General features: G+C 38.7%; 2 protein-coding genes and 1 long non-coding RNA gene across 3 annotated transcripts; 2 read left to right on the forward strand and 1 right to left on the reverse strand.

Annotated features, from left to right (window-relative positions):
* The first annotated feature begins 16 nt into the window (after positions 1-16).
* LOC101744204 (uncharacterized) lies at positions 17-1,292 on the forward strand. The gene is made up of 2 exons (XR_009974213.1): positions 17-701; positions 1,017-1,292. It is a non-coding gene; the product is annotated as an uncharacterized LOC101744204 (long non-coding RNA).
* Positions 1,293-1,673: 381 nt separating this feature from the next.
* On the reverse strand, positions 1,674-2,953 carry LOC101744348 (protein LLP homolog). Its single transcript, XM_012693321.4, has one exon. The coding sequence runs from the start codon at positions 2,652-2,654 to the stop codon at positions 2,235-2,237; it is 420 nt and encodes a 139-aa protein (XP_012548775.2). The 5' UTR covers positions 2,655-2,953; the 3' UTR covers positions 1,674-2,234.
* A 1,022-nt stretch (positions 2,954-3,975) lies between these two features.
* Positions 3,976-26,891, forward strand: LOC101745796 (uncharacterized). The gene is made up of 10 exons (XM_038013905.2): positions 3,976-4,306; positions 14,065-14,203; positions 14,633-14,800; positions 15,403-15,512; positions 15,981-16,053; positions 16,481-16,667; positions 17,184-17,306; positions 18,118-18,279; positions 19,154-19,333; positions 19,646-26,891. The coding sequence occupies exons 1-10, from the start codon at positions 4,240-4,242 to the stop codon at positions 20,705-20,707; spliced, it is 2,271 nt and encodes a 756-aa protein (XP_037869833.1). The 5' UTR covers positions 3,976-4,239; the 3' UTR covers positions 20,708-26,891.
* Positions 26,892-27,712: the final 821 nt, after the last annotated feature.

Below are 27,712 nucleotides of genomic sequence, written 5' to 3' on the forward strand. Positions count from 1 at the left end.
AAATGAAATGGTATGAGATAATATAGGATGAAAGATAATCTCAGTAAAATGGTGGTTATTTACTGAGACTTTTTCAGTAGGCTTTTTGGAGGATCCCGAGAAGCTACATCCACCGGCTTGGTTTCATTTTCCTACATTTGTGCACTTTCACAGACATAAAACAGTTAACAAATCACCGTTATTACACATTTGAACCTAAGAAACACATAGACAAAATAAAACAATTCACATTAAGTTCACTCCTCGCGTTCCCGCTAAAAAGTCCTATGACAGAAATGAAAATACCCGCTATAGATAATTTATTACTAAAGAATATTTAGTCTTTACCCGCTAAGATTGAATTCTAAATAAACGGCTACATTTCTGCGCCAAGAAATATGAACCAAATTACTAAAAAAAAGCCGTTTCCACCACTGCGAAGACCTAAATGCATAACGGACCCGAATGAAAAAGCAAAAAAATGTGTTTCAGAAAAACAATATGTGATTGTAACTTTGAAAAATAATAACAAACTTGTTGTTTCTTCTGATGGCTACCACGGGTTAATAATAGCGGGAAGCGTGTATAAGTGTGTATTTTGTAACAGAGAAATGGACTTGGATCATGCCTATAAAGAATATCACAAAAAAACCGCCGGCCATTTAAAAGCTATGACTTCTAATCCAAATATGGAGGATTATGGAGAAAATTTGATACGAAACGTAAGTATGAAAAGTATTTCTGTTTAGGACAATAATTTGCATAAGCTTAAAAGAAATTTCAATTTAATTTTAGTTCAACGTACAAACGGATTAAAAAAAATTATATATTTTTTTAAATTCGCTTAGAAATTTTATTCAGCTCACAGGTTACTACTATTTTTAAAATTTATCAATATAAAAATTTACCTTAAGTGGAGTCATTCGGATTGATCTCATTGAGAGATTCGACGTGAAATTAAGACGCACATTGGTGAACACTATGTTATATCATGAAACTTTTTATCCCAGTTATGTTGTAGTTAATCTTTCTTACAGCTCCGTGGCAATGGTTATTACTGCACAATATGTAACATCATCTTGCCAAATCCAGTTGTAGATCAACATTTAAAATCGGATACTCATACATCTGAATTAGGGAGAGCTGTTGCCAGTGTGAATGCTTATAAAGTGGTTTAAGACGTGCAATATCGATTTAATGGTTCTGTGATCAATATGAACTCATCTAAATTACTATACATCTACTGGCGTTGGTCTAAGGGCCAATATTATCAAGATCAAGATCTTACCTGCTAATAAATTTTAACAACTGTATTGAGAACAATTTTATTTGAAAATTTAAATTTTATGTAACAGTCCTGAAATAGACATAATTCCGTCTAAATACAAAAAAAAAAAAACAAAATTATTGACATAATTTATCAGCTTTGGCTACAGAGAAAACAGAACTAATGTAGAGGTAATGATGAGGTTTCTATAGCCCAATTATGCCAACATGTACAAATGTTGACTTAATTGTATTTCCAACAATTCTGACCACTGAGTTGTGGCAATTTTGTGTGTTACCATATATAATTTCACAGAGAATCGTATACACCAGAGGTACACAACTTGAATAGAACCAAGATCTACTGTTTACCGACAAAACCATTTCCAATCTACCAACATTGCTTGAAATTTAATGAAACAATATAGTTCAGTATACAAATGAGTAGTATATTTTATTATAATATATAATACAAGATAAAGATGATACATGCAGTAATTAGTGATTACATTGTGCAGTCTTTCCATGTATTTGTATTTTTTGCCTAGCCACGATGGAACCAAAAGCTGCATTGGATCAGTTGACCACCCTTTATATACACATTTAGCCATATATATATATTTAACAGATATTTTAAATTAGTAAATAAACTGCAACAATATGAGAACTTCGAAGTTAGAAACTTTAAGTGTTACAAATTGTACTTAACATATAATAATATTGCTGCATTTTATACATAAAAATGAATAATTTAGGATTGTTTGTTTTATGCAATATTGCATAGGAGTTGAAGTTTTAGACAAGTTTGCACCCAAATGGTTTCTTGGCTACCATAAACAAAACAGACAACCATTAGTGTTTTAATATTTCACGAAATGCAACGATTCTTTAACGATATTCTATGTCAATCATTTAAAAAAAATGTTGTCAAATATTTTCGACGGGATTAAAATAAAAACATTTTTTTTTAACACTAATTTATTAAAATATTACTTCTTTCGCTTTTTAATTCTCTTTTTTTGCTTCTTTTTACCGTCTTTATTTATTTTGGCGATCTTACGTTTGTGCAACCAAACCGGGTACTGTCCGTTCTGATCTTTCAAAGTTTTCGTATTAAAAACTCTTTTCTTGCCGCCTTCACTATCGACCACAACGTTTTCATCATCTGAACTCATTTCGACGTCTTCATTATCCTTTTCGATGTCTTCTAATACTTTTTTGCTTTTCTTTAAATCGCCCGCGTCCAGAAATATAACTTGCTCAGATTCCATAACCTCACTTCCAGCTGGTTTCTCTTCATCTTTGACGCCGAGCATTTTTTTCAATCGCGCTAATTCTTTTACCGCATACCGTTCTCGTTTGATCGCCCTGCATTTTCGCTTCCATCTGCTCCTAATCGATTTCGCCATTGCGTTTTAAAAACAAAAATATTTTGAAGCAACGCCACGCGCTTTTGAAGGTAATCGCGTGAAAGGAACGTCAAAAGTCAAAAATGTCAAACCTTTTCAGCTGTTTGTGGATTTAATGACCAAATTGGATTCTACAATCACCTGCCGTATGGATTGCAACAATTTTTCACAAATAGCTTTATAAAAATAGGCTAGACTCATCAATAATGCTATTTTCTTTCGTATCCAAGTACTACTAAAATTGAATTACGCAAACGTTATTTGTTTGCTGTTGTATTTGTCTGAAATGTCAATTTGTTAGTTTATCGACTAAAGACGAACCTGCATTTTCTGCGCCAATATTTAATAAAATTGTTTCACAGAATTTGGTTGCTACATTAGATTCCAATTTGTAAATCTTGTTCTATGAACAATTTGTGGATACAAGTTTCAGTCAAATAATGCCGATATGCTCCGTAGGTATTAAAAAATATTCGGCATGCTCATATTGAGAAAATTGAATGCTTTTTAAAGGCTAATGGTGCAAGGAGCAGATTCGTAGTACACAGGCGTACACGCCTACTCACATAAAATGGATTGTAAGGAATGAATGAAGTATCATTTGTAATATATTAAATTTTTGTTAAAGTTGTATTTTTCATTATTGTGTTATGAGTTATGGTAGATATTCATAGCTATTAATCCCTAAAGTCTAGATTTAACTAAATTAGAGTTTACCGTAATGAAGGTTAAATTATTATTGAAGTGAAACTTCCTTATCGGCGTTGGAAAAAAATTTACCGTCACATTTTTCGGTTACGCGTCACATTTTTCCGTTACGCGCCATCTTTTTTGTATTCATGTCTATGATAATAAAATCCTTTTGTTTAAACTTTATCTAATTTAACTTTTTTGTATTCATGTCTATGATAATAAAATCCTTTTGTTTAAACTTTATCTAATTTAACTTTATTTAACCAATTTCTAGAAAGTTGCATGTAGATCATTTTTCGAAAAATAAGGCCATAAACAAGTTTCACTTCTTACGTGTGTACACTAGTACACGCACACATTTTTTTTTTAAATGGAGAAACAATTTAAAAAAAAAAGAAAACTTTCTACTTTGTAATGTTCTAAACGTAAAGGAATAAGTAAAACATGAAATTAAAACATTATTTTTTATATTGACATAGATGGCTGTTTAAGTATTAGATCCGTTTTACTAAATTTATAAATTTCGAAATCACGAAATTGCTCGATGGTAAAATCGGAACAGAATAAATCGACTAAGAACGTCTCTATGAAAATCAATAAACCCATCTCACTCACCAATTAATCTCTTGTTCGATTTTGTTTTTGTCATGTCAATCTGTCAAAAATTTTCGTAGGTCAGTGCTGCGGTCCCAAAGGAAAACCAAAAGAGTACCTGCTCTTAATAATCTTGGACTCGTTCCAAAACGCAGTTTGTTTACTTCACCCGGCTTAATATGCTTTAATTCATGTCATTCCCTTTGTTCGTTTCGTATTCGTTGGTGTACATTCTACCATTGACGTGAAAAACTTTTCCGATTCATTAAAATTATCAAGGTGGTTTTTTAAGTGTAAAATGGGTTCGCTGCAGGCGGAGAACGAAAGCAACCAGGAATTAGACGACAGCGGATACGGACAAGAAGGTGAGGTTTTTTTTTTGTGACCATGTAATAAAACAAAGCAATTTATTTTTCCAAGTCAAAGGGTCATAACTCAACGGCCGGTCGATTAAACGCTCTAAATGATAAACGAATACAAACCTGCATGCTTCTGCGTCAATATAACCGAAGATTTTCTTTGTTTGTAATATTCCTCAAGCCATAATTATTGTTAGAGTTTGTAATTTTAAAATTCATAATACGTTAGCAAAGGGTTTTAATATTTATGCAGCCATTTTAAATGAAGCCAACATCAAAATAATTAAATATGCATTGATTGAGGACACGGAATAAATAAACTGGCAGTATACACTAGGTGTAATAAGAAATGGGATTAAAATAATGCCATAGTCATGTCTCAATGTCTGCCTTCACATTTCTTGATTTAGGATATCATGTTTGTACAATAATGGCTCTGCACGGCACTGTCTGCGATGTCTGCATGTAACTACTGTATTATTCCCATCTTAATGATACCATAAGCTGGAAGCAATATTTATTCAATCAAGCTAAACATAAAGACTTATTGCTGTAACATTGTCATGTCTATGACAAATAGATATTGTAATAAACCGTCGACAGTCTAATTGAGAAGAAAGGCTTGCTGTGCTTATGCTGTCTTGATTCATCAAATTGGAACATGTGACTCTCTTGTGACATGATGCTTGTGTTATTAGCCAGAATTGTCTTAAGAGCGAATTAAAATAATGTAATTTCAATTATTATTATTTTGCTGTCTTGGTATGGGCATTTTATGAGAAGCTCATGTAGTCAAAAAAAAAATGTGGGTATGAAAGTAGACAGAAATCTGAGGAGGGGTCATTTTAAAAATGTTCAGATGACTTTGTGAAAGATATGCAAGAGAACAAGGTTAGACATTGTGAAGAGAGTAGTTGGAGGCAGCATCCAATAACTGGTCCACAGACCAGACCTATGTACGTGGAAATATTTGCATGCGTGTGATAGCAATCCTCAGTAATGAGGGAACAATTTAGAAGAAGAAGAATGTAAGCGAAGGGTGTGAGTGCAGAGATGACATTGCTTGAATGGAAAAAGAGGGCATACAATGCAGTATATACTGGTGATAGGATATCTTGTGAATCCACAAGGGTAGGTACCGCCACCCTGCCTATTTCTGTCATGAAGTAGTAATGGGTTTCGGTTTGAAGGGCGGGGCAGCCGTTGAAGTATACTGAGACCTTAGAGCTCATATCTCAACGTGGGTGGCGGCATTTACATTGTAGATGTATAAGGGCTCCGCTAACCACTTAACACTAGGTGGGCCGTGAGCTCGTCCATCTATTTCAGCAGTAAAAAGAAGTCATGGGATAAAAAAGTAGAAGTCATTTAGATAGTTACATGCTTCTGCATTTAGTTTGAGGATAGGTGTAGCCCGGGTCATGAAATAAAAAAAAAAACCTGTAATAATAAATAATTTTTAATTTGGCAACACTCACAACACACACAATTGTGAGTGTTGCCACAGTTGAGCTATCACAGATTTAATGCGAGCAGCGAAGTTGTGTGAATTGTTTTATTTTGACAATCTATTTTCACATTTAAATTAAAATGAAGCAGATATAATTAATTTGGAAATGGGAATTGTCACTGACTTGCAGTTTGTATGAAATTGATGCGAGAATAATTAAATTGACTGACTAATGTTGGTTTGGGGGACTTCAATTACAAATTCTGGGTTTGTTTGGAGTATCTTGCTTGATGCTATCTAGGTGTTGCAACTTTCCTAAAACAAATTTTGAAGAGAGTACTCGGCAATAAGCAATCTTTCTTTCTATCTGTCTTTAATATTTCATGTCTCATAAGAATGTTTCGGGCATCCACATCACAAGTGAATTAAGGTTCGGGGACAATTGCATGTAAAATATACGTTTTTAAATTTAAATTTTAAATATACACATTTGAATGATGTTTAAATTTATAAATACGTTATATGTGTATTCTTGGAGTGTGTTATTAGAATATTCATTTGACCTCGTCTTTGATGCGATCATATTGTTACACGCTGGGGTTCGGGATAAATAAAAATTCTACCGACTTATAAATTAAAACTATATTAACACTTAGAACACTTAAAACACTTCACAGACACTTTAATTTATGATATACTAGCGACCCGCCCTCGCTTCGCTTCGGAAACTATAATGTATTATTGAGTTCTCCACCATTTAATGGATGTCATTATACATAAAAACATTCCTCTTCAATCACTATCTATTAAAAAAACCGCATCAAAATCCGTTGCGTAGTTTTAAAGATTTAAGCATACATAGGGATTATTATACTAAGTATAATTGTACATTAAACAGTTTAATCGCTAAAAGCGATCTCTTCCAGGCAACCGTTGGTATCTAGAGAAGTTCTAAGTTAGATACAACCGGTGTTTTGCGGTGCGTTATTAAGAACAGATACTCAGAAACGAAGCACCGCTCTTGCTAGGGCTAGTGTTAGCTGGAGTCATGGTCCAGACGGCTGGCGATCCTTCGGCTGGTCGTAGGACCTTCGAGGCGATTCGCCCTGTCCTTGTGGATTGGGTGAATCGTGACAGAGGACGCCTCACTCTCCGGCTCACGCAGGTGCTCACTGGGCATGGTTGCTTCGGTGAGTTCCTCCACCGGATCGGAGCCGAGCCGAGGGCAGAGTGCCACCATTGTGGTTGCGACTCGGACACGGCAGAGCATACGCCTGCCCCGCACGGGAGGGGTGCCGCCGCACCGGTTTTGTTTTATTTTCCCGTTTTCACAGATACTAAACACTCGCCGGATCTTCTCAGCGGGTCGCGATTCCGATCCGGTAGTAGATTCATTCGCGAAACAATTGCTCTTGAGTTGTTAGGTCTCCTTCGGAGGCGCTCGGGCAGTTGTTAGCAAATCCCGCCCCTCTTGGCTGAGCCTTTGCTCGCCCACCTGTCCTGGTGAAACTGGAAAGGCCTTCGGGCCACCAGTAAACTTTCAATCATAAAAAAAAAAAATAAAAAAAAAAAAAAAAGATACTAAACAGTTAATAGTTACCGTTATTACATATTTGAACCTGAAGAAACACTAAATAGACAAAATAAAACACAACAATCACACAATTTCACTTCTCGTGTTCCCGCATGAAGATACAAACAACAGATATGTCAAACCTGCAAATAATATAACACATATTTCTTTTTCTACATTATAGGAGACATTGATTATTTGGAGGCAAACAGATCTTATTTAAAAAAAAAAACGTATAAACTTCACATAACTCATCTGAATTCAACATGTTTTAGTGACGTCATTTGGGGTCATAATAAAGGACGGGCTAAACATAGATGTCGCCCGCTCAGATAGATTATACGTTTTTATTGATGTCTTTTTTTTCTTCCTTTCGATTATTTATCCGCCACTCGTTATTTTATTTAAGCGATATTTTCATAAGGCGCCTTTTCTGTGGACGTCTCTCAACCTAATCTCCGGCTTTAAATGTTGTTTTCTTATTATATAAACACTAGTGGTCCCGCAGTAGTCGAAATTCGACTATAATTAATTGAAATTATAAGTTTGAACATTATTATGGTTATATTGTCAAAGAGTTATTATACTTCTATAATCACATATTTCGCCAAGGCTACACTATAGATATATTAATATTAATATTAAAGACAAACAATATTAATCTGTTCTCAATTGGACCACAGACTTTAAACAATAACCAAAAGAGTTTAAATGCGTGTGTATCAAAAATATGGTAGTATGTGTAATTTTTATTTATTGACTTCATATATTGGTGGTAGGACCTCTTGTGAGTCCGCGCGGGTCGGTACCACCACCCTGCCTATTTCTGCCGTGAAGCAGTAATGCGTTTCGGTTTGAAGGGTGGGGCAGCCGTTGTAACTAACTTGAGACCTTAGAACTTATATCTCAAGGTGGGTGGCGCATTTATGTTGTGGATGTCTATGGGCTCCAGTAACCACTTAACACCAGGTGGGCTGTGAGCTCGTCCACCCATCTAAGCAATAAATAAAATAAAAAATTATTACGTATAAGTAATTAAAAAAATATATTTGCATTCTGCACTCCTTCTCTATATTCTCTATAAATGTGGCAAATTTCATACTCCTCGGTCATGCATCGCGTATTAATATATAGATACATGTAAGGTTGTAATTGTCCAGAAAAAGAGTTAAAAACAAAAACTTGGTCACACGTATGTTTGCCCAGCAGTCAGAGGCGGGAACTATTGCACCACTGGGTCAATCAAAATCGATGCCATCGGCTTTAGACATGCAACTAGGTTAAGTACAGACACAGCCCACTGAGCTTATCGCCGGATCTTCTCAGTGGGTCGCGACTCCGATCCGGTGGTAGATTCTGCGAAGCACTGCCCATGCTAGGACTAGTGAAGCTAGGCCAATGAAGGATTTTGTAAATTTTCAGAAACCACAAATTAATAAAATTTAATATCAATTTGTCTATAACAAATAAAGACTTGTATGGTTTTTATTTTTTTTATATTCTGTTTTTAGTTATACAATAATTAAATGCATTACCTTTAACAACATATAAGTTTAGGGGCATCCGCTAAAATATGTCGCTAGTTTCCATACAAAACAATATTCGTCTTAAAGTATCGCAGTTTCAGGGCCCTCGGCAAACCGACGGTCCGAACGTTGTTGTTCGGAACTTGTATATATGCGAGCTTATCATGAAAATGTCGTAAGCGAGATTCAAGACGCACGAGAGACGCCCGTAAATATTGTTGTTGAGTGCTTGAGTTGCTTATCTATAACTAATTTATGTGTGTTATCTATGCCACCCACCTTGAGACATGAGTCGTAAGGGTCTCGTTTTTAACAAACGCTGCCCCGCCCTTCGAACCGAAACGCATTACTGCTTCACGGCGAAAAAAGGCAGGGTGGTGGTACCTACCCGTGCTGATAGCTACCCGCGACACCAATATAACCCCTCGAGGTTACTAGCAGTGGATAAGCAATTGTAACGGTGATTAATTCGTTCTGTTCTGTTTAGATGGTTTTTTTATGAATCCGCTTTTTGCTTACCTAGTGAAGTACGATTTAGTTAGTCGATTTTTTCGTTAAAATATACATTTGTTATTAGACAAGTGGCGCCACTCGACTAAACGGACACAACACTGAAGTACCTAAGGAGTTGTTTGCTACGTAAATGCAACGAAATGCATACGACCCCAGGTCTTTGAAAATAAATCAATATATGACGCCTGACCTACTTAGCATATATCTAGACGACTTTGTCCCTTCAAGTGGGTTAGGTCAACGCTTACGCTTTACAATGGTTACATGATCGTGATTGACTTCCACAGTGAAGGAATAAGTGTAATAAAAATCAAACCTATACAAAATACAAATTATAATTTGCGTTATTACTGGTGCTAGGACGTCTTGGGAATTCGCACGGGTAGGTACCACCATCACCTTTTTTCTTCTTCCTACCTATGCTGATAGCCTTGGGAGGCTATTTTAGCTTCTCTTTGACGTCTAGGTGAGCTCACCGGGCTTAAACCGGGAGTGTTGCTAACACTGGCCCTAGCAAGAGCAGTGCTTCGCAGAATCTACCACCGGATCCGAAACGCGACCTGCTGAGAAGATCCGACGTGAAACTCAGTGGGCTGTGTCTATGGGTTAATTCACTCGTCGAGTCCTTCGTCGCAAGCGACGGGTTCGACGATTTAAGATGTAGATGTCTATGGGCTCCGGTAACCACTTATCACTAGGTGGGCCGTGAGCTCGTCCACCCATCTAAGCAATAAATAAAATAATAATTTAAAAAAACTAAAAAAATACGCTTTAAGATAATCCAACTAAAAAATAGAAAATAAATTTTAATAAATTTGAATTAAAAATAGTGTAAGAAAAATTTTTTTATTGTAAAAAAGCGTGGTTTCAGTATATTATCAAAATAACCCTTCTACTCATATCTGTTCATAAAATATTAATAACTACCCTCTTTCTAGAGAGAGGGGGAGAGAGAGGCAGAGAAAGGGAGTGAGAGAGGGGACAGAGAGAGAACATACTATATTTCTACGATTAAAGCTTAAACTAAGAATCGCGAGCGAAATCGAATAATTATACTGGAGTTAGTGACAACGTTACGAAAAGTGTCACTTCAAAAACAAGGCTAAAAACGTATCCAGACGTGGCATTTGCAATTCTAAAACATTGCCTAACACAGACCTAAACATCTCAAGGCTTTATACTGCTCGCTCACAGCATATTTATCTAGATTCAATTGGTTTTATCTAAATGATAAAGGAGTATGGCTTCAGCGTTGGTCCGGTATAGTGGTGTGAAACGGCTTGCCCTGATTTTGTTTTAGTACAAATATTTTATTTAGTCGATTTTCTCGCAAGGATCGATTTTAACGAGTAACAAAGTGCCTTCAGAGCTATAAGACAGATGTCAGGTATGACTAGAATGTGGAAGACAATTTATTTATTTACTAGCCGAGTCCCGCGATGTTACCCACGGTACGACAATAACCGCAGCGGGGCAAATCTAGTCTAAAAAAGTAGCCTAAGTTACTCCTTATATCAGTGAAAGTCCCGTCAAATACGATCCAGCCGTTCCAGAGATTAGCCGGAACAAACAGACAGACAGGCAGACAAAAATTGTATAAAATGTTATTTTGGTATGTATTTGGTATGTATCGTATGTATATATATTCATATGCATGCAGTAAAAAACGGTTATTTCAATATTACAAACAGACACTCCAATTTTATTTATATGTATAGATTTAAAGTCCGCTCAAACAATTAATTACCCGATTACTCGACTATTAAAATCTTTTTGTTCGTTATTGCTCTTAAAAATTGTGTATGTTTCATTTACAAATTCATGGTTTATACTCGTATTTGTCATGGTTAATGACAATTTAATAATATTTCATATTTAAATAGAAAATTTAATTTAAAACAAAAGAAAAATAAATAACAGCCCACCGAGTTTCTCGCCGGATCTTCTCATTGGGTCGCGATTCCGATCCGATGGTAGATTCTGCGAAGCACTGCTCTTGCTAGGGCCAGTGTTAGCAAACTCTCTCAGGTTAGGCTACCGGCGAACAGGTAGGGGAATAAAATAATACAGAAAGTAACAACTTTGTACATATGCATGTAATGCCAGTTAGTTATGTAGATAGATAATAGCTTGACCTATATTTTATATATGATGTGTGTGTTCGCTGATTGATGTTTCCGCTTGGAGAGCATCGGTCGCCCTACTGGTTGGAGTCCTAGAATGGGAGATTAAGAGGTAGGGATGATCGATATTAAAAAAACATCGATGTTAAAATCGATTTAAAAGTATCGATGTACGATAAACATCGATGGTGGATTTTTGGTAATAAATAAAACTATTTTATCTATTATACGTATATATTAATTAAAACTACGTTTTACGGATTATAAGCGGGCGTATAATTAATGGACTTGACTCCGACATCACACTTCACAATTTACATTTTCTTTACTTCACACACATTTATGTAGTGCGGCTTACTTCGATTACGTTAATCGGTGTTATCTAGTTTAAAATAGTTTTACTACCTAGGTACTCACTAGCTAGAAGGTGCATCTACCGTTAGATGGCCCTAAAATATAATAGACGCTTCGATAATTATCGAAACCAAAACATCGATGTTTTCCAGCTAAACATCGATCTTTATTCAACATCGATGAATATCGATCATCCCTATTCAGAGGTCGGTATGAATAGTCGGGAATATATGTACCTATATAGCAGGCACCTTTAGAACCGAAATAGCTTAACTAATAAAAATAAAGAAAATGTGTTTCATACTTCAGAAAAATTATAAATTTTATTCTAGAAAAGGACAAAGTATACTTTCCGTCTCCTTTAAATGAAGCGCATACCTTAATAAGGCCATTGTACGGCTTGACAGACAGGTTTAGTAAAAATATATATCGAAAATTTGTTCCTACCGTGCTGTAGGTAGTTCTCCTATAGTCTCGCGTTGTGCAAAACCGCGATATATGAGACCAGAAGCCAGTACAAAAATGAGAGGTTTTTGTTTATGGGAAACGTGTCAACTATGCCTAGCATAACTATGTCTTTATTTTTTTAACTATTACACATAAAAAAAGCAGTAAAATTTCGGTTATCCCCATATATTGTGTGTTCATAGTGCGTAATGTAATTTTTTAAATGATTCTAAACAAAACATCTCGTTATCGTGTTGTAGAAGTACCGCGTTATAAGAGAGGGTATTTGGGTATTTTTTGTTAGAGTCGAACTGTGTTAAAGGAAGGTTACCTATTTTAAAATATATAACGCGCCCGTTCTGGGAACCGCGGAGTGGAAGGAAATGAATGGCGAGCCAGTACCGCGTCCTTATTGTTCACGGTCACGTTGGGAGACTTCATCCGAGGGGACCCGAACTAACCCACTTTTAATAACAATAGCGGATGCACGAGCCGAGCTCTGAGGTATCGCTTCTGTTGTGAGCTACCCAATTTATGCTTAATCCTTGGTGCTTAATCACTTATCACTGGTGGTAGGACCTCTTGGGAATCCGCACGGGTAGGTACCACCACCCCGCCTATTTCCACCGTGAAGCAGTTATGCGTTTCGGTTCGAAGGGTGGGGTAGCCGTTGTAACTATACTGAGACCTTAGAACTTATATCTCAAGGTGGGTGGCGCATTTACGTTGTAGATGTCTATGGGCTCCAGTAACCACTTAACACTAGGTGGGTTGTGAGCTCGTCCATCCATCTAAGCAATAAATAAAAAATAGCATAGCTCACAACACTATTGCACTATATGCTCAAACAGCGTAGCGTGCGAATGGAACGTTCAGACGAATGCTTAATAGCTTTTTAACGTTTTTTTTGGAGTTTACTCCTTTAGAATCGATTTACATATATAGGCCCGGGGTATGAAAATTATGGGGACCAAAATCGTACTAGCATGTCACACGAAATGCGTTATGCGCCTGATTGGCTCCTGATTGCGTGATGCGTGCGCGCGCCAATCAGGAGCCAACGCGCGGCCGCGTTATCGCAGGTGACGCCGGGCTGCTGCGCCGGCAGTCCGCCACAAAGCCTCGTACTGATCGCGCGTTTCTCTCATTATTGTATTTTCATATATTTGTTAGTCGTTTGTTTTGTGTCTCGTTAATTTGTTAATAATCTGTAGTGTATCGTGTTGTCGTAATATAGAACTATTTCTCGTATTGTTTCGTTTAATTTTTTATATCCAGTAAACTCCAGTCGTGCGTCGGAGCGGACACACACACATTTTTTGTTTTTTTTTAAAACTTAATTCCGTCGTTGCCAACATAACATAGATAGTTTGAAATGCAAGCATAGAGTGTAGTGTAAGATAAAAAGAATAAATCGCGAAGTGGGTAGTTCAAGAAAAGCATGCTATATAAAAAGCGCCATTTTAGTTGATATAAAGTAACGCGCTATTGCTTTATATAGGCGCTTTTTTTTTAAATCACATTAGCGGTGAATTGTAAGTGATGTTTTCATCGTCTAAATCCCAATTTTCCAAATAAGAATTGTTTGTTTGAATCTTTGAATAGTACGCAATAGATATATCCTGTGATGTTGATTCTAACAAAATATAATAAAAAAATAATTTAATAGAAGGATAACAGATTCAGATGCTGTCATTTCGGTCATGTTTAACAACGACGATGAGATAAAAAATATAAACAAGCATCAGTTAGAATCACTGAGCATTTGTGATCCGCAGATTCGATATCAATGAAGAAGCCACCGTCCAGTGAGAATGGGGGGTACGCGGGATCAGCGGAACTCCTGGACCTGTCCGACGACGTTCTGCTCTGCATCCTGAAGTACTGCACACCAAGAGACCTGAAGGCGTTGGGATAGTAAGATACGATTCATTCTCAAACGACTTTATCGGTCACAATTAACCTATTTAGGGCTGAGCTTGTGATATAAGTAGGTATCTCAAGTCTCTGTTGTATAGTGCAACGTTTGAGCCCGCCTTTAAAACTGGAACGTATTACGGCTTAGCGGCAGTGATAGACGGAATAGTGGTACCTACCCGCTTTGGCGTACAAAGCGCCCCATCATTACATGCACACGGTTGCCGTCATTGCCGTCATAAGTCTTGTTTTTACCCCTACCTAATCGTTGGTAGCCTAAGGGGCTATTCCAACCAAGTAGGTGAGCTCAGGCGTTCAATCTGAGAGAATGACTAACACTGGCTCTAACAAGAGCAGTGCTTCGCTGAATCTACCACCGGATCGGATCACTTCGACAAAGAATTGATAAATTTGGAGACTCTTTTACAGCACCTGTCCTCGTTTGGGAGCCCTTGTCGTGGACCGAACGCTCTGGGAGAGCGTCGATGCTCGCGAAAGCCCGTCTGGCCCGAAGCGTCTCCGTTGGCTGCTCACACACGGCCTCTCGTCCACCACCTCTGAGCTCATGCTGTGCGGCTACGCGAGGGAGGCAGCCGGGTGAGCAATTTGTTATCCGACCTACCAAACATCAGCACCATACACTACAAGTACAATGCGTACTAATCTCACAATAAATGCTGACACGATTACTGGTGCCGCCTGCATGTATGCAGCGGTCATCATTTGGTATACAGACTCGCATGTAAATACAACATTATTACGAACAAGCTTATCAAATAAGGTCAAGGCTTGCAGAGTACCTCTAGTCCGAAATTGCAATGGGTGTCAGCAAAAACAAATGAAAAGATAATAAATTTTCACCTACCCTCTAATTCATATCTGCCTCAAGTGCAAGGAGCTCATGCTTAGTCAGAGGGGTTCACCCCGAGGCCCGTTCCGTACCCCCATAAGGGTACAAGACGACCCTGACGATGAAACGTCCTGTAACTCGGCCGAATGTAGTTTAAGTGTGACGTCATTTGTGGCCAAAAATTAAAAAATGCGCGAAAATCGATCAATCCCATTCGAACATGATAATTTTCGAATTTTGTTTTACTTTTTGATTTTGTGATTTTTTAATGGAGCTATATATATATTTTAAACCATTTTATGGGTATGTTATTGGTGTTAAATTTTAATCAGTAAGAATTCTCCCTCAGATGCCTTGGTCACATGAACTGCAAGCACAAGGAGGAAGAACCCACCGATCTCACGATTAACAGCTTGTACGCTGGTGTTTTAGGAAACCCTGAACAATCCTCGAACGGAGGTAAGTGCTTAGACTGATTACTCTTGAAACGCTTAGATTATTATTAGCTCGATTTATATATATTTATCGGAGACGGTCATTAGTTTGGTAGCTACACGAAACGCGGCACGATTCCAGAGAGGTGACAACGCGATCGCGATGTCGGAACTTGGCTAACTTCGTGCTACGACAAGCCTAGCCGATGGAGGTGTCTAGAGGCGATTTTACACTTACCAACCAGCCTTCTTGAATAGCGGTGCCTCCATCCTAAGAACTGTCATTCGTTTTCGTTTGCTAACGTCAAGAAGGTCTCAAAATTGTTCGAAGTCAACAAACGTGTTAAGTGTGCTCAAAATTTCTCTTAACTCAATCAGCTTATTCGCCCCTATGATGTCTGATGATGGTCTTAATATTGCGGTTTCTCCGACGTATGTAACTGAATCTTTGAACGACATTTTCACCGAATTCAAGACGTATGGTCTTCTTCAGATCTGAATCAAGCAGTCAGGGGGACGATCTTCTCAAGCGGCCCTGTAGCTCAGATCTACGATTCGATACCAAGGTGAGAACGAGTTTCGTAATAACAACTAGTCACCAGTAGTCCCGAGCGAGAGCTCTGCTGTATCCTGAAAGGAATCGTTTTCCACCAGGTGCTATTGGTATGCCGGCGAAACATATATTCTAAATGTCGCTAGCCTGGTTCGGGCTTATGCCGCCGCCACACACCACGGCAACAAAGAAGATCGCTTATGTGCCATAAAAGCCATCCCCGCTGCCCAGAGACGAAATGACGGGAAGATTTTTCCCTAAAAATTGGGAATTTATTCCTCCAGACGGGTCCGCCTGGTGTGACGGGTCTACCGGAGCTCATAAACATCCCGTCAGCGCTGCTCACCTTAAGACCCTATGCTATTCAGTCGATGTCACGAAGACTTAACAATATGCGATATGACCAAGAGGGGTTTCGCAGTCTTAAGTTAAAATTCCAGGGGTGTCTGCTACAACGCGCTCCCGGAAGCCGTGGGTAAGCAGCTGTCCGGTGACTGGGCCCCGCCGGATGACACCTGCCCTGGTCCCCAGTTCACGTTGACCCAGAATCTCTTGACCAGCTTGGAACAACAGTGCCCTAATTTGACGACATTAGCTCTAGACTACTGCAACATAGATTGTTCCATGGTGAGTTCTCAAGAAAGAATAAATTTAGTTAAAAATAAATAAATAGAACTGTACTCAAGAATGCGTTACGTTTGACGTCACTTGTGTCCAAATAAACGCCTAACTTTTTTTTTTTTTTATTGCTTTTGTAGGCAGACGGGCATAGGGCCCACCTGATGGTGAGTGGTTACCGTCGCCCATGGACTTCAGCAATGCCAGGGGCAGAGCCAAGCCGCTGCCTACCGCTAACTAATCATAGTGCGCAGTTTGTTTGTTAGATAAACATTAAAACAAATCTTTGTAGTGATACAATTGATTGACTTTAGAATTGATTGTCGTATAGCCAGGTAAACTTAGGCGGTTGTGGGAGTCCATGGACATCAACTTGGATGCTGGAACCTTGAATCGTGAGGTCGGAGTCTCAATTATAACGTCTGCAGCTACGTCCAGACCGATGTGCATGATTGCGCTGCAGAAAGTAGTAGGATGTCGGTATTCTCCCGTTCGGGTTAGGTGATTACATCGAACTGTTCGCAGCGAGCCATCTGTCACTTCCCGCGGAGGTTGAAGGTGCTCTCGTTGCGCGGGTCCAAATGCTACAACCAGCCCCTGGACAAGTCGTTTCTGTTCAAAATCCAGGATTACCTGAAGGAGCTCGAGGTAATGATGACTGTTGAATGACCTTAGAAGAAATATCTTTATACCCTCTTACTTATGATATTAGCACAAATTGCCTCAGAACAAATTTCTTTATACCCCTATGCTTATGATATTAGTATAAATGACCCTGGAACAAATATGTTGATACCCTCTTACTTGTGACATTAGCACAAATAAACTCAGAATAAATTTCTTCAAACCCTCTTACTTATGATATTAGCACAAATGACTCTGGAACAAATATTTTTATACCCCTCTTACTTATGATATTAGCATAAATGACCTTGGAACATTTAATATAAATCTTTATAATAACCTACCTAATAATGAAACTAAAGCATGCATTTTTATACGATGAATGCCAATGTTTGTGTCGCTGGATGGGATATTTGTTACTTTTCAATCCATACTACCTCGAGCCACTGCGGTCATCCACAGTGCGTTTCCAGAGGTCTTTTTTGCCACGTACCATCCGGCTGTGGAATGAGCTCCCCTCCACGGTGTTTCCCGAGCGCTATGACATGTCCTTCTTCAAACGAGGCTCGTGGAGAGTATGAAGCGGTAGGCAGCCGCTTGGCTCTGCCCTTTGGCATTGCTGAAGTCCATGGGTGACGGTAACCACTCATCATCAGGTGGGCCGTATGCTCGTCTGCCTACAAGGGCAATAAAAAAAAGATATTAAAAATTTACTGGCGTCTTTGTTTTTTTTTAATACACATTTCGATGAGACAAAATATTGGCTGTATGGACTGCGTTTCGTTGGTCTAATGAAGCGAACAGTACGAACGGTCTTCTACGTTTGTACACCCAGGAGCTGGACGTGTCCGAGTGCGAGTGGGTGGAGCCGTCGTGTCTGCTGCCGCTCAGCAAGCTGTCCCGACTCCAGCTGCTCAGGATGAGGCGCTGCATGAGGATGAGCGAGTGTGTCGCGTACTCGTCCCTCGCCACCAGATACGGGTTCAAAACTCTCAAGGTGAGAGGATAACCCTTAATGGTGTAGCTAGCTAGCATCAATAGCTCCAGAGTCTAGAAACCATTTTAAAACCCAAGCTTATGATTGGTAGGTGGCAGAAATAGGCAGGATATTGTCTCGTGTTAGGTACTTTCATACCCGATGCTGCGGACGGAATGGTGAATAGTCGTCGCCCTAAACACGTCACGTCACACCACAGTATTTTACTGGTGGTAGGACCTCTTGTGATTCCACGCAGGTAAGTACCACCACCCTGCCTATTTCTGCCGTGAAGCACTAATGCGTTTTGGTTTGAAGGGTGGGACAGCCTTTGTAACTATACTTGAGGCCTTAGAACTTATACCTCAAGGTGGGTGGCGTATTTACGTTGTAGATGTCTATGGGTTCCAGTAATCACCAAACACCAGGCTCGTCCATCCATCTAAGCAATAAAAAAAAACGCATCCTCCCGATCCCCTAATGGTGCTTTTAGGTACCTCAAGCACCGGTCACCGCAAGCAACGGGTTCGGCGAGTAAATTAACCCACAGACAGCCTATTGAGTTTCTCGTCGGATCTTCTCAGTGGGTCGCGTTTCCAATTCGATGGTAGATTCTTCGAAGCACTGCTCTTGTTAGGGCTAGTGTTAGCAACGACCTCTGGTTAGAGCCCCGTGAGCTCACCTACTCATTCGGCCACGCTGGCATAGCCCTCTAGAGCTACCAACTTAGGTAGGAAAAAAAGGTATTTTCTTAGAAAAATATGTACCCGCCTACAAGATTCGAACACTGGCACGGTCGCATCGCTCGATACGAATGCACCGGCCGTCTTATCCTTTAGGCCGCGACGATTTCGTACCGTTTACAATGCTCGTTAACATCGGCTGGTGGGCCCAGGTGATTGACCTGCGCGAGTCCCCCGTGGGCGACAGCGAGGTGTCTTCTTTCGGCTGGGTGGGCTCGCTGGAGGAGCTGTACGTGTCGCCGGCGATGGAGGCGCCCGCTGTGCACAAGCATGCCCATTATATCGGCGACAACATACCGGAGCACGTCGAGCTCGACGACTGGGAGATGGAGGTAAGTGATCTCCTCCCCACCACCCCCCACAGGTCACGTCAGTTGCTGAATGCTTATGAGCCCGTATGCCTAAGTGCGCTCCGCTTTCAAGGGTGGGGCCAATGAGACTGACCTCATGTCTTAAGGCGGGTGACGGCATTCACCTAGTGATTTCTAAGGAAACTGGTAACCAACCAGAAAATAGTTGACCCATCTAAATAATCAATCAGAATGTTCTTCAAAAAAATGGATTCGCCGCTAGCCCTAAGCTCAAGCGGCCGGATCGGCAGACGCGCTGTCTTGCATCCGCGTAATAAACCCCTCACTCGACAGGAGCCGGACTATTTCAAGGTGAGAAGCTCGAAGGTCGATGACCCGGCCCCCGCCGACTCTAAGACGGTCACGAAGAAACACAAACTCGACGAGGGACAAACCGACAGAAACGTCACAGACGACTTCGTTCCCGCCCAGAAGCGGATCCGTCTCGACGATATACCGCGCGTGTGCTCCTGCAAATCGGTCATTGGAAACACGCCTTCGTCCGTATACGCCATGATCAGGGGGGACAGTCGTAACCGAAACGACAGGTACGACGATGTCGTCAAGCAAGACTTGATCGAAGACGAAATACACAGGCAGAATCTTTTGAAGCTGCAGAAGGAGAAGGAGAAGGCGAGCGAGGATAAAGCGGCCGGGAGTTCGGGCGATGGCGACGCTAAGCCAGAGAACGGAGGCGGCGAACAAAATGACGTGAAAATGGATGAGCCGCGACCTGAGGCCGTCAACCAAGGCGCCAGCACGTCCAAAGACGACCCGCAGCCTTCGACGTCTAACAAGACTGATCAGAAAAACGGCGAGAAAACTGAAAATAAAGAACCGAAACAGAATATACTGTATGTTAACGTAGGAAGACGCCTCCACGCCATGTACAGGCTCGCAATACCGGTTTATAAAGTCGGGGAATCGGGCGATTCCCAACCGGCCGCTCCGAGTCGCAGGCTGGATGTGAGTTCGGCCTACCAGATGACAAGGTTCGACCCGACGACTCTCGTCTCGGACACGACGGTCCACAGATTCGGTCGCGCGGACAGCGATAACATAAACTACATAAATATCGGCCCGAACGGCCAACACGATCAGCCGGCCACGCGACCGGACAGGTCCAATCTCAGGATCTTGTCACTGACCGGATTCAGGAATATAACTAATCGGAGTCTGGTCCATCTGGCCACGGCGGCTCCACGTTTGAGGTTCATCGATTTCTCGGGTACGCGGGTCACGCAGAGAGGCGTGGACACGTTCAGAAGCTTGCGTCCGGATTGCGAGATCATTTACAGCCAGTACATCGACAGGAATGCGTCGGAAGGGGACATGGCTATGTTTCGGCGCATCTAATGTTCAAATAAATTCTGTATTTCGGATTCCGTTTCTAATGAAGTCTTTTGCACCGTCGCATTTTAAGTGTCACAAATAATTGTCTAGCTATGTCGAAGATGTAGCTGGTGGAATGCTTAGACGAAATCAATGGTCGCTATATGAAAATTAATGCACAAAATTATTGATACATAAATCGTAGATTAACCATTATTTGCTAATTCTTGGAGACACGGCAGCGAATCATGAGTTTTTTGTAATTAAAATGCGGTAGTGTAATAAGTTTTGGTTTTATATAATAATTTCTTTATAATTATATGTATTTTGAGGTATACAGTATAAATGATCTCAGAAGTTATTTATGAATCGTTTCGTGGTATTCTTAATTTGGTATCATTGTACGTGGCGTCGGGGATTGATGTCAGATTCGAACCCCTCAGCGCTATATCTCTAGCCTATTTTGTATCTGAATTTTGTCCTATCCAATTATTGATTTAAGGACGTACCCAAGAAAATTATGAATCGTGTCAGTGGAAGATAATCGATATTTATAGTGTTCCATTTAATTCCATGTGTCAGTGCTGAAACGATTATATTTTATACAAATGCTATTGCCTATCATCAATGTTGCCAATTTTTGTTTTATATTTTTTTATAAAACAGTGGTTAAGATGTTAATATTGGTTCTGAAACTTATTGTTTCTCCTACCTACGCCGAAAGTTTAGTTTTCCTCCCGCTGTACAGGGAAGAAAGTCTAACTTTTTCTCCCTGGGTACTGACAAGTGTGCATGCGCATTAGTGTCTAGACCTAAAATTCTCCGTCATTGTTGTGATCGGGTAATTTGCAATATTGTGTTTAGTGTAAAAGTGAAATAAACAAAAGGCAATAAAAATTTTTACGAGTATGCCCCCCCCCCTAGCCCCTACCAGGGCTTCGCCTCGGGACCCCGGCTCGGTACTTCACGAACTTTCGGCCTGGTAGGAGAAAAAATTGTACGTGCACCGCGGGAAAAAAGTAGGACATCTCATCCCGCGTGTTTTCCCGCGGCAATTTTACACGCAGGAGAAAATTGTACTATTATACAAACTACTACCGGATTGGGAAAGTACTAAATTAAAATCTATACTATCTTTACAGAGCTGTAACAGTGAAAGTATTTTTTTTTATGTTTCAGCGCTACCAATGTTTTCAATCTATCAATATTTCTCGGTTACATTTTACAAATTTTAGATCTGAGTGTTGCTTAGTTTAATCTTGGTATTACAAAATAAAAGTCTCAAATGATCACGACGGCTCATTTTGTTAATGTTTGATTAATTTTTTTAGAGTCATCTTGACTTCATTGCTTTTTTTTTTCTTAGAATTCGATCACAAGCGCATGAATGACATCTTCGTTATAATATGCGTTCGCTTGTTTGCGCAAAACACAGGCACAGTCACTGAACCAACTAAAGACATTAGCTACTGCGAGTGTAACATTATTTAATTAATCAACAGGTATATTTGGGACAATATTTCTCAACTATGAAAATGTATAGAGTAAAAAATAATAAAAAATTATGTGTCTCGGAACGACCGACAGAAGTAATAACTTAAAGTAATCTATGTTGAACTATTTAATATTGAAATCGTTTAACTTGAGAAAAGCTTAGGTTATTACTTAAATTTTATGTATATTAATATGATAATGCAAGGATAATTGTAACATAAATTGAAAAAGATATATAAATAGTTAGAATTTACATACGTTATCAGTACCGCTGCCGTGTGCGTGAGAGAAAGAGAAGCTAGACAGACTGGCGCTGTAACGCGCTACGTAACGAAGCGATCTACCCTCTCATAAGATGTTATTACTTACAAAAATATATACAAGACTTACAGAGTAACAAAAATAAATAAAAAATAAAAATACAAGACTATTTTCGATTATGTCCAAACGCACAAGTTGAATGCACAAAATTTTCGACATTCGAAAATTCCCGCCTAAAAACTTTCGTCCGAATTTGACAGAATCGAATTTTGACGGCTGTCCTTTGGAACCTCGTGTTCTGACATAGACCTATATAGTAGGGACACGACATATTGTTCTATACGTACAATTGCTTATATAAATAGCACCCATTTTGAAGGCACACACATAAACATATATCTATCTCGTTCTTACTCAGCACTCTAACTCGCAGGAAAACAATATAACAGTATTTCAGTGCGTACATAAAATGAAATATGAATATACGTAAATGTCTCCGTCTCCGTCTAATGAGGCCGAAAATCCGCCATGTTTAGCGCGCCAAATGTCATTGTCACGTCAGTTCGGCCGTCTGTTTTGGGTTGTACATTATTTATTGACTTTGATATCGATTTAATATGATTGCTTATATAAAATTTCTTATTTTATCATGCTTAAAACATAAAAAATAATAATTAAAACGTATTTTATAGGATCTCAAGAAAGTCGATGTCCTAAAACTATTATCTATATGTATTTAAATTCATTATGGAGCCCTCATCCGAAAAATCCATTTTTCGGTCGGAATCTATTGATCATGACACTAATCATAAATACCACTTTAAAATATGTCATCAAAACATATTTAGACATTCTGTTTAGATATTTCGGGAAAAAGGCTACCGACAAAATCTCTTCGGAACTATTTAAATAAAATAGTTTTATTCCGCAGTGAGTAAAACACTATTGTAAATTTGTTAAATATTTAATAATTAAGTGATTTTAGAGAGGAAGTCACAAGGAATGACGTTTGTAATTAATGAATAAATGTTCTGTAGGTGTTTTTTTCTTCACGCGGTCCCTTGATAAGTTTAAAATTTGAATCACTCTCAAGCGAAAGTGATTCAAATGGTGCGGCGCACCTTCCTTGGGGTGCGCTGCGGTAGTATGTTACGGACTTTAGAGTCAGCAAAACAATTAAAATAGATTGTAATAGTCTAAGAAAAACACGTACTCAAAATACGATAACATTTAGCATGCTAGAAATGGGCTGATGGCTTTGAACTACGCCATATCTTTATGTTTTGCGACAAACGACAACTTTATAAAATCAGTGTAGCAACTTTTAAAAATCATCATATCGTTTACTTGGCAAATTCGAAGGACGAACTTGTCTTAGATTTCACCCATCTAAATCATATCATATTTGCACATAACAATATACCTACTTACTTCCCATTAAAGTATAAATTCTACAAATAAATAATACTCAACAATATTTAAAATAAAATGAGCCAAGAACGTTTATCGATAAAACCTGATAACATTGAAATCTTTTGTACAGCACTAAAGCCGCCATGTTTTGTGGCCAGATGACGTCACAGTGGCACGAAATTTTGGTTGACGTTTCATTTCCATAGGTTTCCTACTTCATTGTGTTCTGACGGACGTCATTCTGACAGCTGTCATTTGAGTTGATTTTTTTTCCAGAACACTTCGTCGTATGAAATTTGTTTATTATTAATGTGATATTTTTTGTATTTATTCGAAAATAAAATTGTACGACTGTCACCCCCCCCACCAAAGAGAATGGGTGTTAGGTTTTTAGTATTAAAATTGTAGGTGTTTTAAAAAGTATATTATGTGTATGTAGGTATTAAGGTAATTGTTGTGGGTCGAGTCGACTTGTCTCTCGACGTCTCGCTCTATGCGTGCGTCGTCGTAACGCGTGCGAGAGAGACATTTAGATTGAGTGTTCTATTTTAATGATAAATTAGGAAGTAGTTTTTGTATGAATGTATGTATAGAGCCAAGTTAGTGAAATAGAGTTTGGCCACTTTAGTTTCATAGGTACTTTGTTTTAGCTAAGCAAGCTTGATTTTGCAGTCCTAATTATGCGATAAGAATTTGTTGTTTCGCCTAAAGATGCCATCTCATAGATACATTGCTTGGGTGATCCTACCTTTCAATCCACCGAAATCTTTTAATAATTCATCTCTGTTTTGTTAATGACAAGATGGGAATGCGTGTGAATTGCTTAATTCTTGAATCGGCAATGGCTAGTCATGGGTCTTGTGCTAATATGGGCAACTTATCTGAAAGAAAAGCATAGTTTGCCCCGAAAAAACAATATCCGAATTATTTTTTCGGCGAAGGTGACGGCTAACAAAAAATAATAATTGGTTGTCTGTAAAGTCGCTTAATGGACGATAGTGTTACGTGATAACGTCAGTAACGGAACTATTCGAACTGCTAGCTCTGACGTCACGCGAGAAGAGAGATAAATGTGTCACAAGCCAACGCTTGGGCCGATCGTGCCTCTCTGTCGCTTGTTTCGCGCTCTCGCTCGCACGCTCAAGCTCGGGCGGAACGTGACACGTTTTCGTGCGTGCCACCGGTGTTTATCGATTTATAAGACGTTATCATGTCAAAAAAAAACGGAAGTACTGTGCGTTAAAAGTGATCAATTGCAATATTAGTTTACCATAAACAAGGAATTCACGAATTATTCGCGTTCAAAAAGATGTCCGGCATTCTCAAAGATCTTCGCTCGGTAAAACGAAGCATAACGAACAGCGGCTCTCAAACTTTATTCTGACTCAACGTCGCACTAACGTACGGTGCAAATATGCGACGCCGTCACATTCAAAGTATCTCGTGATTGAAGCAATTACATTCATATTATCTATCATAAATCAATTGAATGCAGCTGTAAAGTTAACGTCTAGTAAAGAGTTGTATGTTTATAATGTGTAGCTTTGGCGAGCTTAGATACAAATATCGTATTTGTAAAGAGCTTGCGAGACTACAATGTGTCGCTATACGCGAAGGTTGAGAGCCGCTGGCTTAGAACGTCAAAGTGTTTCGCTCTAAAAATAACGAAGGTGCATTGCTGTTTGTTCCTAGAACACGATAATCTTGAGGTTAAAGCGTTATTAATACAGTACCATGCTCGAATAGAAGCGATGGATAAGATAGTTGCGTTTACAATAATTAATTAAGCTTTTTCGCGAGCCATTTTCTTTCACTGTCAATCGAAACTAAGTTACAAGGGAGCTTATCGGGAAGTAGCAAAATCGCATACAACAAAAAACGAGCTTATAAAAATAGCGCTGTTAAAAGCCCTGTCGTTTAAGGTCAACGAACTCGACTCGCGATTTTTGTGTGCATTTCATTGCGTAATATAATTTTATATAGCTAAAACTGTTTCTTTGATTTTAGAAATACCCTTACATATTAAGAGAATGTGGCATCGCTGGATCGATCTATAAAATAGGATATTTAGGGTTTTTGATATGTTTAACATCACGCTTTCTTAGTAGAAATTAGTTTTAATGAAGATGTTTGTTTGAAAAATAAACACTATATTATATATATACACATTTATATAAGTAGTGAGTTTGCATAGTAACACAAAGACAACGCTGGAGACATTTATTTCGGCGTTAACAGTGCAGTTTGTACGTTTGAAGACTAATACGCAAGTGTTTATAAGTAAAGAACTTGATGAGTCTTATTACGCGATTTTCTTGGTTTAATGCAGGGGCTCCCGAACGCATTTTGTCTACTGCCCACTTTGAGAATAAATTATTATTTAACGCCCTCATTTTTTCATCTACTTAAAAGCCACTATAGCGAGAGCTCACTCGGTGTTTAAGAGTCCTCCTAGACCTCCCAAAATTACCTCCCAAGCACACAACACACAACGCCCCCTTTTTTCTGGGTTTCTTACCGCCTCCCTTAGGCCTGCAGCGCTCTCAAGAGGGCGTTATCACCCACTTTGGGAAAGGCTGGTTTAATCCAATGAGACTCCTATTTCGTAGTTCTTTATCGATAATCGTTTAGAAGCTTTGGATTGTAAAAATAAAAAAATTAAAAAAGACATGTCTTTATAGTAAAAATGGCTGATACCGAGTGTGCGTCGCTTCACCTAAAAACCATATTAATTGTTAGTTCCGATGTTGAGACGAGCGTATACACAAAATTTCAAATCAATTCGGCTCAAAGGTTCAAAAGATAAAAAAACCCTGCCCTCAGCGCCACCTATCCGGCGCTAAGCGAACTGTATGTGACTGAATCATATTTTTATAATCCAAAGTTAGTTTATACAGCAACGAAGAGCCGATTTTATTAAAGTTAATTTATAAAATATGTCATATTATGGTGATATGATTGTAAAATGTAAGAATTTATTATTTAAGATTTGTCAAACAATTATATTTACCGTGTATTGAATTAAATGATTAAAAATGTATTTTTTTGTGTTTTTTTTTTGTTCCTATGCCAACGGTTATAGTGTTAATTCTGCCTAACGCAGGTTAACGTGTTTATTAGACAAACCAGAAAGAATAATTGCTTTGCTTCAGAAATAGTATCGAGAGGTGAAACGCGATTTGGTATAAGCGACATTTGGCTTTACAATTAAAGGTCCACTTCATTTGGTATTAGCTATTAGCATGTTTTTAATTGAATTTCAATAAAGTTTTCCCCATTCGAATAACTGAAGAAGTTTTTTTGTTAAGTTTTTTTTTTTTCAAATTTTATACTTTAAATGGCTCCTGCAAAGTTGCAAAAATGTCGCTTAAACCAAACAATAGCCTTTCACCTCTCGTTATGATTATGGTGTAAGTATATTATGTACATGAGCCATTTCAGCATCTTACTAAACAGAAAGCACGACTATTGATTAAATATACTGGGTGTCAGGAGACCGCTTCCGGAAACGAAGACCGACGATAGTACTAATGACACCTTTGATCATGGGATGGAAATAAAAACGATGCTGATTTAAAAAAAAAAACATATTTTTAAAACGTTTTATTAAAAAAAAAATATATGTGTGCAATTCACACGTGGTAGAAGTGAAACCTTCCAAAATTAAAATACAATTATCCTAAACTATCTTAAGTATATGTAAAATTTTGTCATTAGTAAATAATTGTAAGGTAGCGCCCTCTGTGAATTGATATTTTAATTTCACGTATAATGCTAAATTAAAATTCACTACAAGAGCTTTCATACACACGTTAGTATTAAAAAACTCACAGATGGTGCTGTATTAAATAGTATGTATAT

The sequence above is a fragment of the Bombyx mori genome, chromosome 11, assembly GCF_030269925.1.
Source record: "Bombyx mori chromosome 11, ASM3026992v2".
Lineage (NCBI taxonomy): Eukaryota > Metazoa > Arthropoda > Insecta > Lepidoptera > Bombycidae > Bombyx > Bombyx mori.

Coding starts and splice junctions, on each gene's coding strand:
- LOC101744348 (XM_012693321.4), bottom strand. CDS start 2,654: ATGGCGAAATCGATTAGGAGCAGATGGAAGCGAAAATGCAGGGCGATC.
- LOC101745796 (XM_038013905.2), top strand. CDS start 4,240: ATGGGTTCGCTGCAGGCGGAGAACGAAAGCAACCAGGAATTAGACGAC. Junction 14,801..15,402: donor TACGCGAGGGAGGCAGCCGG/GTGAGCAATTTG, acceptor ATTCTCCCTCAG/ATGCCTTGGTCACATGAACT. Junction 17,307..18,117: donor ATTACCTGAAGGAGCTCGAG/GTAATGATGACT, acceptor TTGTACACCCAG/GAGCTGGACGTGTCCGAGTG.